Source organism: Ascaphus truei, chromosome 2 (assembly GCF_040206685.1).
Source record: "Ascaphus truei isolate aAscTru1 chromosome 2, aAscTru1.hap1, whole genome shotgun sequence".
Taxonomy (NCBI): Eukaryota; Metazoa; Chordata; class Amphibia; order Anura; family Ascaphidae; genus Ascaphus; species Ascaphus truei.
In genome coordinates, this window is record NC_134484.1 from 2689256 (window position 1) to 2705675 (window position 16420).

The 16420-nt window shown below is 57.5% G+C and overlaps 1 protein-coding gene across 1 annotated transcript in view; it reads left to right on the forward strand.

Moving 5' to 3' along the window:
• Window positions 1–264: 264 nt before the first annotated feature.
• LOC142474405 (putative flap endonuclease 1 homolog) overlaps window positions 265–16420 on the forward strand; it is a 125145-nt gene continuing 108989 nt past the window's right edge. The window contains exons 1-6 of the mRNA XM_075580864.1: window positions 265–268; window positions 307–430; window positions 5153–5255; window positions 8112–8154; window positions 11525–11604; window positions 15072–15208. Of these exons, the coding sequence (XP_075436979.1) occupies window positions 265–268; window positions 307–430; window positions 5153–5255; window positions 8112–8154; window positions 11525–11604; window positions 15072–15208 (491 nt within the window). The remainder of the gene's footprint in view (window positions 269–306; window positions 431–5152; window positions 5256–8111; window positions 8155–11524; window positions 11605–15071; window positions 15209–16420) is intronic.

Sequence of the window (16420 nt, forward strand, 5' to 3'; positions counted from 1 at the left end):
ACACCCCTACTATCCGAGCGTGTAACCCCAGCGCTATACACACGCCTACTATCCGAGCGCGTAACCCCAGCGTTATACACACCCCTACTATCCGAGCGCGTAACCCCAGCGCTATACACACCCCTACTATCCGAGCGCGTAACCCCAGCGCTATACACACCCCTACTATCCGAGCGCGTAACCCCAGCGCTATACACACCCCTACTATCCGAGCGCGTAACCCCAGTGCTAACAGGGAGGAAGGGTGGGGGGAGTAGTGGGTGGATGGGTGAGGGGAGGGGGCAGTGTGGAATTGGGATTGTTCAGCCCGTTGTGAGATTGTTGCCGCTCTTCTCACAGGCCGTGTTATCGCCCTCGATGCCTCCGTGTTCGTGTACCAATTTCGCTCTGCAATTCCGGAGATAAATAACAGAAATGGCGAGAACATCAAGTAAGAATAGCAGGAGTGTGGGGGGGGGGGGGGGGGGTGGGACTGGCAGAGCACGGGGGGGGGACTGGCAGAGCGGGGGGGTGGGACTGGCAGAGCGGGGGGTAGGCCTGGCAGAGCTGGAGACTGGCAGTGCAGGAGGGTGGGGGGGGGGTGGGGTGGGACTGGCAGAGCGGGGGGGGTGGGACTGGCAGAGCACGGGGGGTGGGACTGGCAGAGCACGGGGGGGTGGGACTGGCAGAGCACGGGGGGGTGGGACTGGCAGAGCGGGGGGGTGGGACTGGCAGAGCGGGGGGGTGGGAATGGCAGAGCGGGGGGGTGGGACTGGCAGAGCGGGGGGGTGGGACTGGCAGAGCGGGGGGTGGGGGGACTGGCAGAGCTGGGGGGTGGGACTGGCAGAGCGGGGGGTGGGGGGACTGGCAGAGCGGGGGTGGGGGGACTGGCAGAGCGGGGGGATGGGACTGGCAGAGCGGTGGGGTGGGACTGGCAGAGTGGGGGGGTGGGACTGGCAGAGTGGGGGGGTGGGACTGGCAGAGTGGGGGGGTGGGCCTGGCAGAGTGGGGGGGTGGGACTGGCAGAGCGGGGGGGTGGGACCGGAAGAGCAGGGGGGGTGGGACTGGAAGAGTGGGGGTGGGCCTGGCAGAGCGGGGGGGGTGGGCCTGGCAGAGCGGGGGGGTGGGCCTGGCAGAGCGGGGGGGTGGGACCGGAAGAGCAGGGGGGGTGGGACTGGCAGAGCGGGGGGGTGGGGACTGGCAGAGCGGGAGACTGGCAGTGCAGGAGGGTGGGGGTGGGACTGGCAGAGCCGGGGGTGGGACTGGCAGAGCCGGGGGGGTGGGACTGGCAGAGCCGGGGGGGTGGGACTGGCAGAGCCGGGGGGGTGAGACTGGCAGAGCCGGGGGGGGTGGGACTGGAAGAGCAGGGGGGGGTGGGACTGGCAGAGCGGGGGGGTGGGAGTGGCAGAGTGGGGGGTGGGACTGGCACAGTGGGGGAGGGGGGCTGGCAGAGCAGGGGTTTTACTGGCAGAGCGGGGGGGGACTGGCACAGCGGGGGAGGGGGGCTGGCAGAGCAGGGGTTTTACTGGCAGAGCGGGGGGGTGGGAGTGGCAGAGTGGGGGGTGGGACTGGCGCAGCGGGGGAGGGGGGCTGGCAGAGCAGGGGTTTTACTGGCAGAGCGGGGGAGGGGGGGTGGCAGAGCAGGGGTTTTACTGGCAGAGCGGGGGGGGGGGGGACTGGCACAGCGGGGGAGGGGGGCTGGCAGAGCACGGGTTTTACTGGCAGAGCGGGGGGTGGGAGTGGCAGAGTGGGGGGTGGGGCTGGCAGAGCAGGGGTTTTACTGGCGGGGGAGGGGGGGTGGGACTGGCACAGCGGGGGAGGGGGGCTGGCAGAGCAGCGTTTATCACAAGATTATCCCCCTGGGTAAGGGGTCCGCATGGATCTATCTACTAAGGTTTCCCAGCTGCAAAACCAGAGCAAAAATAAGTGCAGCAACTTCAACAGTCTGCACATTGTCCGGACTCGGTGAGATCCTCGTTCCCCGGGAATAACCCCCGGGGAGCGGATCCTCCGGGGAGCGGATCCTGCGGGGAAAAGGATCCTCTGGGGATAAGGATCCTCTGGGGATAAGGATCCTCTGGGGATAAGGATCCTCTGGGGATAAGGATCCTCTGGGGATAAGGATCCTTCCTTCCCGCGAGGTCCGGAGCTTTAGTTGCTTTTCGGGCTTCTCTTTGATGTGGGCTCAGAGTTCCCGCTGCTCTCAGGCACATCCACTGGGAACATGAAACCTGGGACCCTGCAGGATTGCAGCTTTGAGTGGTGCTGGGAGGGGTGTGGGTGCTGGGAGGGGTGTGGGTGCTGGGAGGGGTGTGGGTGCTGGGAGGGGTGTGGGTGCTGGGAGGGGTGTGGGTGCTGGGAGGGGTGTGGGTGCTGGGAGGGTGGGGGGTGCTGGGAGGGTGGGGATGCTTGGAGGGGGTAGTGATGGGAGGAGGGGTTGGTGCTGGGAGGGGTTGGTGCTGGGAGGGGGGTTGGTGATGGGAGGGGGGTTGGTGATGGGAGGGGGGTTGGTGATGGGAGGGGGGTTGGTGATGGGATGGGTGTGGGTGCTGGGAGGGGTGTGGGTGCTGGGAGGGGGTGGGTGCTGGGAGGGGTGGGGGTTCTGGGAAGGGGGTGGGTGATGGGAGGGGTGTGGGTGCTGGGAGGGGTGTGGGTGCTGGGAGGGGTGTGGGTGCTGGGAGGGTGGGGGGTGCTGGGAGGGTGGGGATGCTTGGAGGGGGTAGTGATGGGAGGAGGGGTTGGTGCTGGGAGGGGTTGGTGCTGGGAGGGGGGTTGGTGATGGGAGGGGGGTTGGTGATGGGAGGGGGGTTGGTGATGGGAGGGGGGTTGGTGATGGGATGGGTGTGGGTGCTGGGAGGGGTGTGGGTGCTGGGAGGGGGTGGGTGCTGGGAGGGGTGGGGGTTCTGGGAAGGGGGTGGGTGATGGGAGGGGGGTGGGCGAGGGGTGGTTGGTGATGGGAGGAGGGTTGGTGATTGGAGGGGGGTTGGTGATGGGAGGGGTTGATGCTGGGAGGAGGGATTGGTGCTGGGAGGAGGGATTGGTGATGGGAGGGGGTGTGTGCTGGGAGGGAGGGGGTGTGTGCTGGGAGGGGGGGGTGCTGGGAGGGGGTGGTGATGGGAGGAGGGGTTGGTGCTGGGAGGTGTGTGGGTGCTGGGAGGGGGGTTGGTGATGGGAGGGGGGTTAGTGATGGCGGTTGGTGATGGGATGGGTGTGGGTGCTGGGAGGGGTGTGGGTGCTGGGAGGGGGGTGGGTGCTGGGAAGGGGGTGGGTGATGGTAGGGGGTGGGCGAGGGGTGGTTGGTGATGGGAGGAGGGTTGGTGATGGGAGGAGGGGTTGATGCTGGGAGGAGGGGTTGGTGATGGGAGGAGGGGGGGTGTGCTGGGAGGGGGGGTGCTGGGAGAGGGTTGGTTGCTGGGAGGTGTGTGGGTGCTGGGAGGGGGGTTGGTGATGTGAGGGGGGTTGGTGATGGGAGGGGGGTTAGTGATGGGGGTTGGTGATGGGATGGGTGTGGGTGCTGGGAGGGAGGTGGGTGCTGGGAGGGGGGTGGGTGCTGGGAGGGGGTGGGCGAGGGGGGGTTGGTGATGGGAGGGGGGTTGGTGATGGGAGGGGGTTGGTGATGGGAGCGGTGTGGGTTCTGGGAGGGGTGTGGGTGCTGGGAGGAGGGTGGGTGCTGGGAGGGTGGGTGATGGGAGGGGGGTGGGTGATGGGAGGGGGGTGGGTGATGGGAGGGGGGTGGGTGATGGGAAGTGGGTGCTGGGAGGGGGGTGGGCGAGGGGTGGTTGGTGATGGGAGGAGGGATTGGTGCTGGGAGGGGAGTGGGTGCTGGGAGGGGGGTTGGTGCTTGGAGGGGGGTTGGTGCTGGGAGGAGGGTTGGTGCTGGGAGGGGGGTGGGTGCTAGGAGGGGGTGGGTGCTGGGAGGGGGTGGGTGCTGGGAGGGGGTGGGTGCTGGGAGGAGGGTTGGTGCTGGGAGGGGGGTTGGTGCTGGGAGGGGGGTTGGTGCTGGGAAGGGGGTGGGCGAGGGGTGGTTGGTGATGGGAGGGGGTAGGTGATGGGAAGGGGGTGGGTGCTGGGAGGGGGGTGGGCGAGGGGGGGTTGGTGATGGGAGGGGGGGGTTGGTGATGGGAGGGGGGGTTGGTGATGGGAGGGGGGTTGGTGATGGGAGGGGGTGGGCGAGGGGTGTGGGTGCTGGGAGGAGGGTGGGTGCTGGGAGGGGGGTGGGTGCTGGGAGGGGGGTGGGTGCTGGGAAGGGGGTGGGTGCTGGGAGGGGGGTGGGTGCTGGGAAGGGGGTGGGTGATGGGGGGAGGTGTGTGGGTGCTGGGAGGGGGGTTAGTGCTGGGATGGGGGTGGGTGCTGGGAGGGGGGTGGGTGCTGGGAAGGGGGTGGGCGAGGGGTGGTTGGTGATGGGAGGAGGGTTGGTGCTGGGAGGGGGGTGGGTGCTGGGAAGGGGGTGGGCGAGGGGTGGTTGGTGATGGGAGGAGGGTTGGTGCTGGGAGGGGGGTGGGTGCTGGGAAGGGGGTGGGCGAGGGGTGGTTGGTGATGGGAGGAGGGTTGGTGCTGGGAGGGGGGATGGGTGCTGGGAGGAGGGATGGGTGATGGGAGGAGGGATGGGTGATGGGAGGAAGGTTGGTGCGGGGGGGGGGGGGTGATGGGAGGAGGGTGGGTGCTGGGGGGCAATTGAATCCCAGTTGGCTCCCTTGCCGCCCCCTGTGACCCTGCCCTGGGCTGGTTCTAGGACAGTGATAGGCAGACACTTTCTGCCCTTTAACCCCTGTGTACCTGACACCGCTTAGCAGCCCCACAGGGCAGACGAATATTTCTAGCCAGGCCCAGTCTGAAAGCTTGGGAACCCCGGCCCGAGGCCGCGATTATTCATGCGTCGAGCAATGCCGCGCGCCGCCGGACAAATGAATGCAGACTAATGACGGCGCACATAGTGCGCGCGATCAAGCGCAAATGGAATAGTTTTTGCAGCGCGACAGCCGCGTCACGTGAGTGGTTCAACCAATGAGGGTGAAGCGCTCACGTGACATCACGGCCACGCCTCCCTGTCCCTTCCCGTTCGCCTAGTGCACGTTTCGCATGCGAAAGACGTCGCGCTCACGCCGCAACTATAATCGCGGCCTTGACCACTACACCGCAGAGACGTAACGTGACAAGCGCTTTCTCCTCTCAGTGTCCTGCAGGGTCTGTTCCACCTCACGGTTTCCCTGCTGCAGAATGGGATCAAACCCGTGTACGTGTTCGATGGGAAGCCCCCCGAACTCAAGCGGGCCGTGGTGAGTGTGATCCGGGCATGGGAAAAGGGAGTGCTGCAGGGAGAGCGATAAACCCTGTGTTATATAGCAGGGAGTGCTGTAGGGAGTGCTGTAGGGAGTGCTGTAGGGAGTGCTGCAGGGAGTGCTGCAGGGAGTGCTGCAGGGAGAGCAATAAACCCTGTGTTACATAGCAGGGCGTGCTGCAGGGAGAGATACACCCTGTGTTATATAGCAGGGAGTGCTGCAGGGAGAGAGATAAGCCCTGTGTTATACAGCAGGGAGTGCTGCAGGGAGAGAGATAAGCCCTGTGTTATACAGCAGGGAGTGCTGCAGGGAGAGATAAACCCTGTGTTATACAGAAGGGAGTGCTGCATGGAGAGAGATAAGCCCTGTGTTATATAGCAGGGAGAGATATACACCCTGTGTTATATAGCAGGGAGTGCTGCAGGGAGAGATACATCCTGTGTTATATAGCAGGGAGTGCTGCAGGGAGAGATACACCCTGTGTTATATAGCAGGGAGTGCTGCAGGGAGAGATACACCCTGTGTTATACAGCAGGGAGTGCTGCAGGGAGAAATACACACCCTGTGTTATACAGCAGGGAGTGCTGCAGGGAGAGATACACCCTGTGTTATATAGCAGGGAGTGCTGCAGGGAGAGATACACCCTGTGTTATATAGCAGGGAGTGCTGCAGGGAGAGATACACCCAGTGTTATATAGCAGGAAGTGCTGCAGGGAGAGAGACACAACCTGTGTTATATAGCAGGGAGTGCTGCAGGGAGAGATACACCCTGTGTTATATAGCAGGGAGTGCTGCAGGGAGAGATACACCCTGTGTTATATAGCAGGGAGTGCTGCAGGGAGAGAGATACACCCTGTGTTATATAGCAGGGAGTGCTGCAGGGAGAGAGATACACCCCGTGTTATATAGCAGGGAGTGCTGCAGGGAGAGATACACCCAGTGTTATATAGCAGGGAGTGCTGCAGGGAGAGATACACCCCGTGTTATATAGCAGGGAGTGCTGCAGGGAGAGATACACCCTGTGTTATATAGCAGGGAGTGCTGCAGGGAGAGCTACACCTTGTGTTATACAGCAGGGAGTGCTGCAGGGAGAGAGACACCCTGTGTTATATAGCAGGGAGTGCTGCAGGGAGAGAGATACACCCTGTGTTATATAGCAGGGAGTGCTGCAGGGAGAGATACACCCTGTGTTATATAGCAGGGAGTGCTGCAGGGAGAGAGATACACCCTGTGTTATACAGCAGGGAGTGCTGCAGGGAGAGATACACCCTGTGCTATATAGCAGGGAGTGCTGCAGGAAGAGATGCACCCTGTGTTATATAGCAGGGAGTGCTGCAGGGAGAGAGACACACCCTGTGTTATACAGCAGGGAGTGCTGCAGGGAGAGAGACACACCCTGTGTTATATAGCAGGGAGTGCTGCAGGGAGAGATACACCCTGTGTTATACAGCAGGGAGTGCTGCAGGGAGAGATACACCCTGTGTTATATAGCAGTGAGTGCTGCAGGGAGAGAGATACACACCCTGTGTTATATAGCAGGGAGTGCTGCAGGGAGAGATACACCCTGTGTTATATAGCAGGGAGTGCTGCAGGGAGAGAGATAAGCCCTGTGTTATACAGCAGGGAGTGCTGCAGGGAGAGATATACACCCTGTGTTATATAGCAGGGAGTGCTGCAGGGAGAGAGATAAGCCCTGTGTTATATAGCAGGGAGTGCTGCAGGGAGATAAACCCTGTGTTATATAGCAGGGAGTGCTGCAGGGAGAGATACACCCTGTGTTATATGGCAGGGAGTGCTGCAGGGAGAGACACACCCTGTGTTATATAGCAGGGAGTGCTGCAGGGAGAGATACACCCTGTGTTATATAGCAGGGAGTGCTGCAGGGAGAGATACACCCTGTGTTATATAGCAGGGAGTGCTGCAGGGAGAGAGCCACACTGTGGCAGGACGGCCTGTAGCCGAGGTCAGAGAACAGTCCACACGTGTAGTTTCAGGATAAATGAAAACGTTCAGTGGCTTTATTTCTCCACAGCAACATAACATGCGGGTACACTGTCCCTTTAAGCAAATAAATCCTGCTCCACGTGGGGAGAAAACTGACTAACACAGCAGTCCTAGCTAGCAGGCTGGCTGGCTAAACCATAACCAAACCTTAAGAGTCTTTTTAAGCAGTCCTGCAAACAAATGAAACAAATCTTACTTTGGCTGCAGTAAGTAGTGTGCTGTATCCTTCTGGCTAGCAGCACATCTATCCATGTGCTCTCCTCTGAGACAGGCAGCTACTGCTGGTAACAAGATCCTTATCTACCTTCCTGGCTCTCAGGTGTCAGCTTACTTCCTGACTACCTAACTTCCACCTGAGTTAACCCTTATGAGTGCTGGATGAAGTACTCAGACATATGTTTCCCAGGCATAATTGATAGGGGTTGACTTCACCCTGTCACACACACCCTGTGTTATATAGCAGGGAGTGCTGCAGGGAGAGAGATAAACCCTGTGTTGTACAGCAGGGAGTGCTGCAGGGAGAGATAAATCCTGTGTTATATAGCAGGGAGTGCTGCAGGAAGAGATACATCCTGTGTTATAAAGCAGGGAGTGCTGCAGGGAGAGAGGAATAAAGATAACTATTGGATAGAGTGCTGCAGGGAGAGCGACACAGACATATCTTATATCAGATTATTATATACAAGTATATCAGATGACAGGTGGTGCTGCAGGGAGAGAATGATCTTTTATAATAAGGCAGGAATTGCTGAAGGAAGTGAAAGAAGCCGATCAGACAGCAGGGAGTGCTGCAGGACCACACAGGATTTTCAGAAGCATTTAATTACATAATTAGCTCTTCTCTTTCAGTTAGAAAAACGTGCAATGGCTGCTGGCAGAAGCAAAGAAAGTGGTAAATCCGTAACCTACTACAGGCTGTGCACGAGAACCTCATACACCGCATCCCACTACTAACACCACACACTGTGCACGAGAACCTCATACACCGCATCCCACTACTGACACCACACACTATGCACGAGAACCTCAAACACCGCATCCCACTACTCACACCACACACTGTGCACGAGAACCTCATACACCGTATCCCACTACTGACACCACACACTGTGCACGAGAACCTCATACACCGCATCCCACTACTCACACCACACACTGTGCACGAGAACCTCATACACCGCATCCCACTACTAACACCACACACTGTGCACGAGAACCTTATACACTGTATCCCATTACTCACACCACACACTGTGCACGAGAACCTCATACACCGTATCCCACTACTCACACCACACACTGTGCACGAGAACCTCATACACCGCATCCCACTACTCACACCACACACTGTGCACGAGAACCTCATACACCGCATCCCACTACTCACACCACACACTATGCACGAGAACCTCATACACCGCATCCCACTACTCACACCACACACTGTGCTCGAGAACCTCATACACCGTATCCCACTACTGACACCACACACTGTGCACGAGAACCTCATACACCGCATCCCACTACTCACACCAGAAACTGTGCACGAGAACCTCATACACCGCATCCCACTACTCACACCACACACTGTGCACGAGAACCTCATACACCGCATCCCACTACTCACACCACACACTGTGCACGAGAACCACATACACTGTATCCCACTACTGACACCACACACTGTGCACGAGAACCTCATACACCGTATCCCACTACTGACACCACACACTGTGCACGAGAACCTCATACACCGTATCCCACTACTCACACCAGACACTGTGCACCAGAACCTCATACACTGCATCCCACTACTCACACCAGAAACTGTGCACGAGAACCTCATACACCGCATCCCACTACTCACACCACACACTGTGCACGAGAACCTCATACACCGCATCCCACTACTCACACCACACACTGTGCACGAGAACCACATACACTGTATCCCACTACTGACACCACACACTGTGCACGAGAACCTCATACACCGTATCCCACTACTGACACCACACACTGTGCACGAGAACCTCATACAGCGTATCCCACTACTCACACCAGACACTGTGCACCAGAACCTCATACACTGCATCCCACTACTCACACCACACACTGTGCACGAGAACCTCATACACCGTATCCCACTACTCACACCACACACTGCACAAGAACCTCATATACTGCATCCCACTACTCACACTACACACTGTGCACGAGAACCTCATACACCATATCTCACTACTAACACCACACACTGTGCACGAGAACCTCATACGCCATATCCCTCTTTTCATACCACACCCTGTGCACGAGAACGTCATGCACACTGTATCCCACTACTGACAAAACACACTGTGCACAACAACATCACATTGTTTCCCTCTACCGACACCACAAGTGGTACATGAGAGCCACGCACCATATCGTACTACCAATACCACATGCGGTGCACAAGAACCACACACACTATATCCCACTACTAATACCAGTTGCTGTGCATGAGAACCTCACAACCGGTTCCCACAATCGACACCACACACTCTGCTCGAGAACCGCACAACCGGTATGCCACTACTGACACAACAAGCAGTGCACAAGAGCTTCATGCACACACACAGACACACACACACCATACAAACACCACAAGCGGCACATGAGAGCCTTACACCGTATCCCACTACTAACACCACAAGCCTTGCACAAAAGCCTTACACCATATCCCACTACTGACACCACAAGCCGTGCACGAGAGCCAAACACACCATATCCCTCTACCATCACCACAAGTGGTGCACGCGTCACAGACCATATCCCACTACTAACACCACAGACAGTGTACGATAGCCTGACACATCATATCACCAGGCGCAAACTATAAACCCGCCACTGGACAGCTGCAGGTTGTTATCCCTGTGCCAGCTCTGATCTTTAATCATCAAACATGAGCTGTCTGACTCCCTGTGACTCTCACTTTCCCGTTCAGGAGAGCTGCCGGAGAGTCACTTGCAGGTCACGTCTGATTAATACAGATCAGAGTGCCCACACTTCGCTCCCCAGGCAGGGTAAAGAATGGGAAGGAGTGGGAGTGGAAAAGTAAGAGTGCGGAAGAGGAAGGGATAGAGTCGGTGTGTCCGTCTATGTGTCCGGCACATCTTCAGCATCGGAGCACCGTGTCTCTAATGTTAGGATTACATTGGCAGAAGCTGCCATGTCTGGGCAGAGGGTAGCAGGAGAGTGGGACTGTGCAACAATGGCCTGGAACAGGGCAGATGACATGTAGGATTGCCAGAAGAGGCAGAGCACCATACCAGAGGATGAGGCATGGCATGGTCAGGCATGGGCTGCAGGCAGGAACAGAGTCAAGTCAGGACCAAAGAGGACAGGGCAGAGAGGCGGGAAACATGGGAACTAATCCGTTGATCCAGCCAACAATACAAGTCAGGATCCAAGTAAAGGCAGGCCAAGGTCAGGGACAGGCCAAGGTCAGGATCAGGCTGAGGTCAGGGACAGGCCGAGGTCAGGGACAGGCCGAGGTCAGGGACAGGCCGAGATCAGGGACATGCACAGGCCGCGGTCAGGGACAGGCCAAGGTCAGGTACAGTCCGAGGTCAGAGACAGGTGAGGCAGAGGATGGGCTGAGGTCAAGGACAGCTCGAGGTCGGGGAAGGCTGAGGTCGGGGACAGGTACATGCCAAGGTCAGTGACAGGGCAAGGTCAGAGACTGGCTGAGGTAAGGAATGCACCGAGGTCAGGGACAGGCCGAGGTCAGAGACAGGTGAGGCAGAGGATGGGCTGAGGTCAGGGACAGCTCGAGGTCGGGGAAGGCTGAGGTCGGGGACAGGTACATGCTGAGGTCAGTGACAGGGCAAGGTCAGAGACTGGCTGAGGTAAGGAATGCACCGAGGTCAGGGACAGGCCGAGGTCAGAGACAGGTGAGGCAGAGGATGGGCTGAGGTCAGGGACAGCTCGAGGTCGGGGAAGGCTGAGGTCGGGGACAGGTACATGCCGAGGTCAGTGACAGGGCAAGGTCAGAGACTGGCTGAGGTAAGGAATGCACCGAGGTCAGGGACAGGCCGATGGTAGAGGACAGGCTGAGGTCGGGGACATGTCGGGGACAAGCCCTGGTCAGGGACAGGCCGAGATCGGGACAGGCCGAGGTCGGGGACAGGCAGAGTAAGTTTTGTTATTCTCTTGTTCAGGGGTTGGTAACTAATACTCGGTACTCTCTTCTCTCCTTCCACCTCCTGTGTCTGTCCCAGTCCTGGGGGGACCCGCACCGCAGCAACTGGACAGGGACCTGCAGACTCTGCTCACACACCTGGGGGTCCCCTTCATAAAGGTAACACAAGGAACAGCCTGGGGGGGTAGCAATAGTCTTTGAAGTGGGGGAATCAAGTTGAAATTCCTATGTCAGTTACCAGGGGCAAGTCACCTTCTCACCCAGGAAAAATTCTGTCATTCACTGCCCGCCACTCTTTCTTGGTAAGTCCCTCTGTCTATGTCCCTTGCCATTGGCGTGTCACGCCCTGACCTCTCCTCTGCCTCTCCCCGGGGCCCTGCTCTGCCTCTCCCCAGGGCCCTGCTCTGCCTCTCCCCAGGGCCCTGCTTTGCCTCTCCCCAGGGCCCTGCTCTGCCTCTCCCCGGGGCCCCGCTCTGCCTCTCCCCGGGGCCCCGCTCTGTCTCCCTCCCCGGTGCCCAGCTCTGCCTCTCCCCAGGGCCGCGCTCTACCCAGGGACTCACTAGCTGGTCCCTCTCTGTCCGGAGCAACCGGGGCTTGTTCCCAGTACAAAAGCACACGGGGTCCGCAGAACCGATCGGGCATGAGCTTGGAGGCAGACTCGGCCGCCCGAGGTCTCATGCCCTCCAAATCAGGGACTACACGCACCATCTATAATGACCGCTCACTGAGCCGTTCGCCCTCAGTCACTAAGTCAGGGGAATGGTCAACAGGGATGTTAGGACAGAGGTTAGGCTGAGTCTGGCTTAACTGCCTGGTCTTTTCGGTGACCCTGGAACATGATGGCTCCAAATGCAGAGGAGCTGTGATCAGGTCGTGGGTGGTGGCACCAAAGGCACCTCCACCAGGGCAACTGCCCGTTCTTGGCTCCTGGATACAGGAGCACGTTCCTCCTGGGCAACTGCCCGACTTTGGCTCCTGGTGACCGCAATCATAGGAGCATCTTCTCCTCGCAGCTTCAACCGCATCCCCGTCCATGGGATCGGATGCTCTGGGCTAACCATAAAAGGTTGCCTCAGAGGTGCCGTGGTGCCGGGGTCCATCAGGCCGACTTTCTGCTGATCGTCTGGGACCCCTGGGCACAAACATCTTCCATGGACTGCTTGGTCCTTCAGCCTGATGGTTGCAATCTGCAGCCCGTCGAGCTCCACCGCTGTGCTGCTGGTAGCTGCTGTGGGGACCGCTGGTTGGGTCCTGTGCTGCTGTCTGTTACTCTGTTGGGGCTAGCCTCTCGCAGGTGAACAGCCCTGTAGCTGGAGACCATTGCCCCGGATTGGGGATACTGGATCGGGGAGTGTTGGGGCAGTCCACCCGCAGATGGTCTGGCTGGTCTCCCTGGGAGCACCGGTCATCATGGGCATCCTCTGCCGTCTTGGCTGCCTCTTCTCCAGCAATCTGCTGACTCCACCGTGGCTCTGTGGCTTGCGGAGAGTCAGTGCTCGGGAGGCTCTGCTAGCCGGCATAGTAACAAGAAAATTAAGACCCGCTTTTATGGCTGGGCCTTCGGGCGCACACAGCCCTCCACCATCTTGGTGGAGGCGAGGCAGGGCACCCACATGTGCCCTCCTCAGCCATTGTGGTGACTCATTGAGGCAGATTCGCCGGCAACGTCTCGGTCAATCTCTCCGTCAGCCACTCTGGCTCTTGGCTGACTCCACCTCAGCTTGGTGGCTCGGGGAGAGTCAGATACTGGGAGTACTCGGATCACTGGCACTCTTGCAGGGGTTAGGACCCGCTTCCCTGGCTGTGTCTTTGGGGACACACAGCCCTCTGCCATAATGGCAGTCGCGAGGCAAGGCACCGGCTTGGGGCCATACTTGGCCAGCAAGGAAGCCTTCACACACTTGTAATCGCAGGCAGACTCTCGGTCGACCGCTTGCCCTCTCTCGCTCAGTGTGGGGATGAAGTATGTCAGCCACTCTGACTCAGGCACCTGGAGCATCGAGCATTGGCTCTCGAATGCTCACAGGAAATACTCCATTGCATCGGTGCCATACACCAACTTAGCGAAGTTGGGGACCGTTACCTTGGCACAGGGAGAGTATGTTACCAGGAGGACTCGGCTCACCGGCACTCTTGCAGAGGATAGGACCCGCTTCTCGGGCTGTGCCTGCGGTAATCGAACTGGAGCAGGTCCCACAGGACCTCTCAGTAGGTGGACAACCTGCAAGCGATAGTCCTCGGTTGTGTCTGGACTCAATGCTGCAAACAAAAACCGCAGAAACACTCTCCGTATAAGCATACTTAGCCAAGCCGGCCTTGTACCACTCAAGGTCCTCTGCAAGGCCCCTTGTGTATCGGCCGTATGACAGCAGCCCATAGCGCTTGCATCAGGCAACCAGCGCAGTTCTGTCCCAGGTCCAGTAATGTCCTCCTGGACCAGCCATCATCCGATTTACCCGAACTAGCTATACTGACACTGAATGGTGTAAGTCTCTGTATTGCACAGCGTTTGTCTGTAACAACCGGTCACGTGGTCTTGAAAATTCAAGACCGACTTTGAGCCATGATTTCCCGCAGAAATCCAAGCCTACAGCCCAGTGATCCCTCCGCTATGCCACCTGAAAAAGCCTGTCACGGGAGCCAGTACTTTTACACCGAAACCATCGGTATCACTTGCACAAGACGGGACAAGGTTGTTGAATAAAATGAGGTTTATTCTGGCACGCCAGCAGACAAAACAAAGATGTACAAAACAAGAAACAATACCAACTGGGGGCCTGGGGAGTCGACTCTAGCCTCGCTAGGTGCAAGGGCCTGCTTCAGGAAGGCTTACCCTGTCCACTTCTCGTCCAGGATATCAGAGTGCTGATCACACAGCAGCCACTCTGACATGTATTTCCAGCTGGTCACAGTCAAGATACAAACTCCTTCACAGAATGTCTCTCAGATAGACTAGTGCTCTGATCAGCAGCATCCCTTATGTAGCCCTCGGTGGCTATCCTTTACATGGGACAGGGGCTGTTGGCCAACCAGAGCATGGATTGAGTTGGTGCCACCAAAGCCAGAGGAGGAGGGGCATGCTAAGGCACTCAAGACCTCCCACTAGGTAGAAGCCACAGAGTCTGCAAGGAACAAAGGCTCTCCTTCCTGAGAGCCCACCCACAGACCGGATTGTCCACTCTTCCCCAGTCACCAAATGTCTTTAACACCTCCACCACGCACACCGCCTTTGTCTCAATCCACATTTCTCTGCAGGCACCTCGGCTGATCTAATCACTGTGTCAGCCTCCATAGAATTGAACACATGCAATCCAGCTTTACAGGGCTGACACTCAAATCACATTACATTACAGTGCTGGTTCAACTAGACTGAGGTATTGCATTAACAGGGAATAAAGTGCTTTACATACAATATTTTCAGACATAGGACATTTTATGTCATACATTGGTTATATTCCCTGATTCTTCCGCAGGCGTAAAGTACATTTGGCCGAAATAAGCCTTACATAAGTTGGTCAAGGTCCATGGATTTAGGGGTAGCTAGCTGGGCTTCACCCCAGTTTTGTGATTCCAGCAACCCTTACCGTCACAGTCACTTACTTTGTGCCCCACATTTTTATCCTCAGGCTCCCTGTGAGGCAGAGGCCACCTGCGCTGCTCTGGTGACATCAGGTCGGGCGTGGGGAGCAGCGACAGAGGACATGGACATTCTGCCGTTCGGAGGCACGCGTATGTTACGGCACCTGAAGGCTGATAAAAAGCTGTGAGTAACAGTGACAGTGTGCTGAGAGGGTGAGCAGGAACAGAGGAAGGGAATGAGAGAGGGTGTGAGCAGGGATGGAGGAAGAGGGACTGAGAGAGGATAACGAGGGACTGAGGATGAGCTGTGCCGGAGGATGAGGGACAGAGGGACGATGTGAGCAGGTACGGAGGATGAGGGACAGAGAAGGTGTGAGCAGGACAGAGGAAGTGACAGAGAAGGTGTGAGCAGGGACGGAGGAAGAGGGACTGAGAGAGGGTGAGGGACTGAGGATTAGCAGGGATGGAGGATGAAGGAGGATGAGCAGGGAAAAAATTTGGGACAGAGGATGAGCAGGGACAAAGGACGAGGGACTGAGAGAGGATGAGCAGGGGTGGATGTCGGGGGACAGAGAGAGGATGAGCAGGGATGGGGGACAGAGAGAGGATGAGCAGGGATGGGGGACAGAGAGAGGATGAGCAGGGTTGGGGGACAGAGAGGATGAGCATGGACGAAGGATGAGGGACAGAGAGAGGATGAGCAGGGGTGGATGTCGGGGGACAGAGAGAGGATGAGCATGGACGAAGGATGAGGGACAGAGAGAGGATGAGCAGGGACGAAGGATGAGGGACTGAGAGTGTCATGGTTCAAAGGATTATCCACGGGAAGAGTCTGTAATACCAAGAGAGTCACTGTTTTGTTGGTTCTGTCATCTCTTTGGGGGACTCTTCTCGTGATATTCTAATGCGTTTCTCTTGCCTTTTCCACTGGTACACAGAATTATCTCGATGATCATTCACTACTTTTCGGAACTTCTGTTCCTTCAAATGTAAAAAAGTCTTTGAATTTTTCCCGACGTACCTGGACACCCCCCCAGGAATGTGACCGTTTCCACAGGTGCGTTGGACTGCTCAATCACTATCTCAATCTTAAATATATCCCAATACACAAAAGAGACAGACAGAGCCCCTAGTGGTAGCACTCTATTCCAAAATGATATGGTGATTATTTAAAATAACTTTATTATTGACATAACGTTAAAATATTGGGGTCTAAAACAAGGATTAAATATTCCAAGTGTGTGTGTCTCTATTGGATTGATGTATCCAGAAGAGTGTACATAATTGGATTAATGTCCAGTGTTAGGGTAGTTCACTGGCCCTAGTGTTCCTCGTATAGAGTGAATTGACTAGAGTTCTAGTGGATTGTCAGCAGTTTGAGCCACTCATGCAGTGC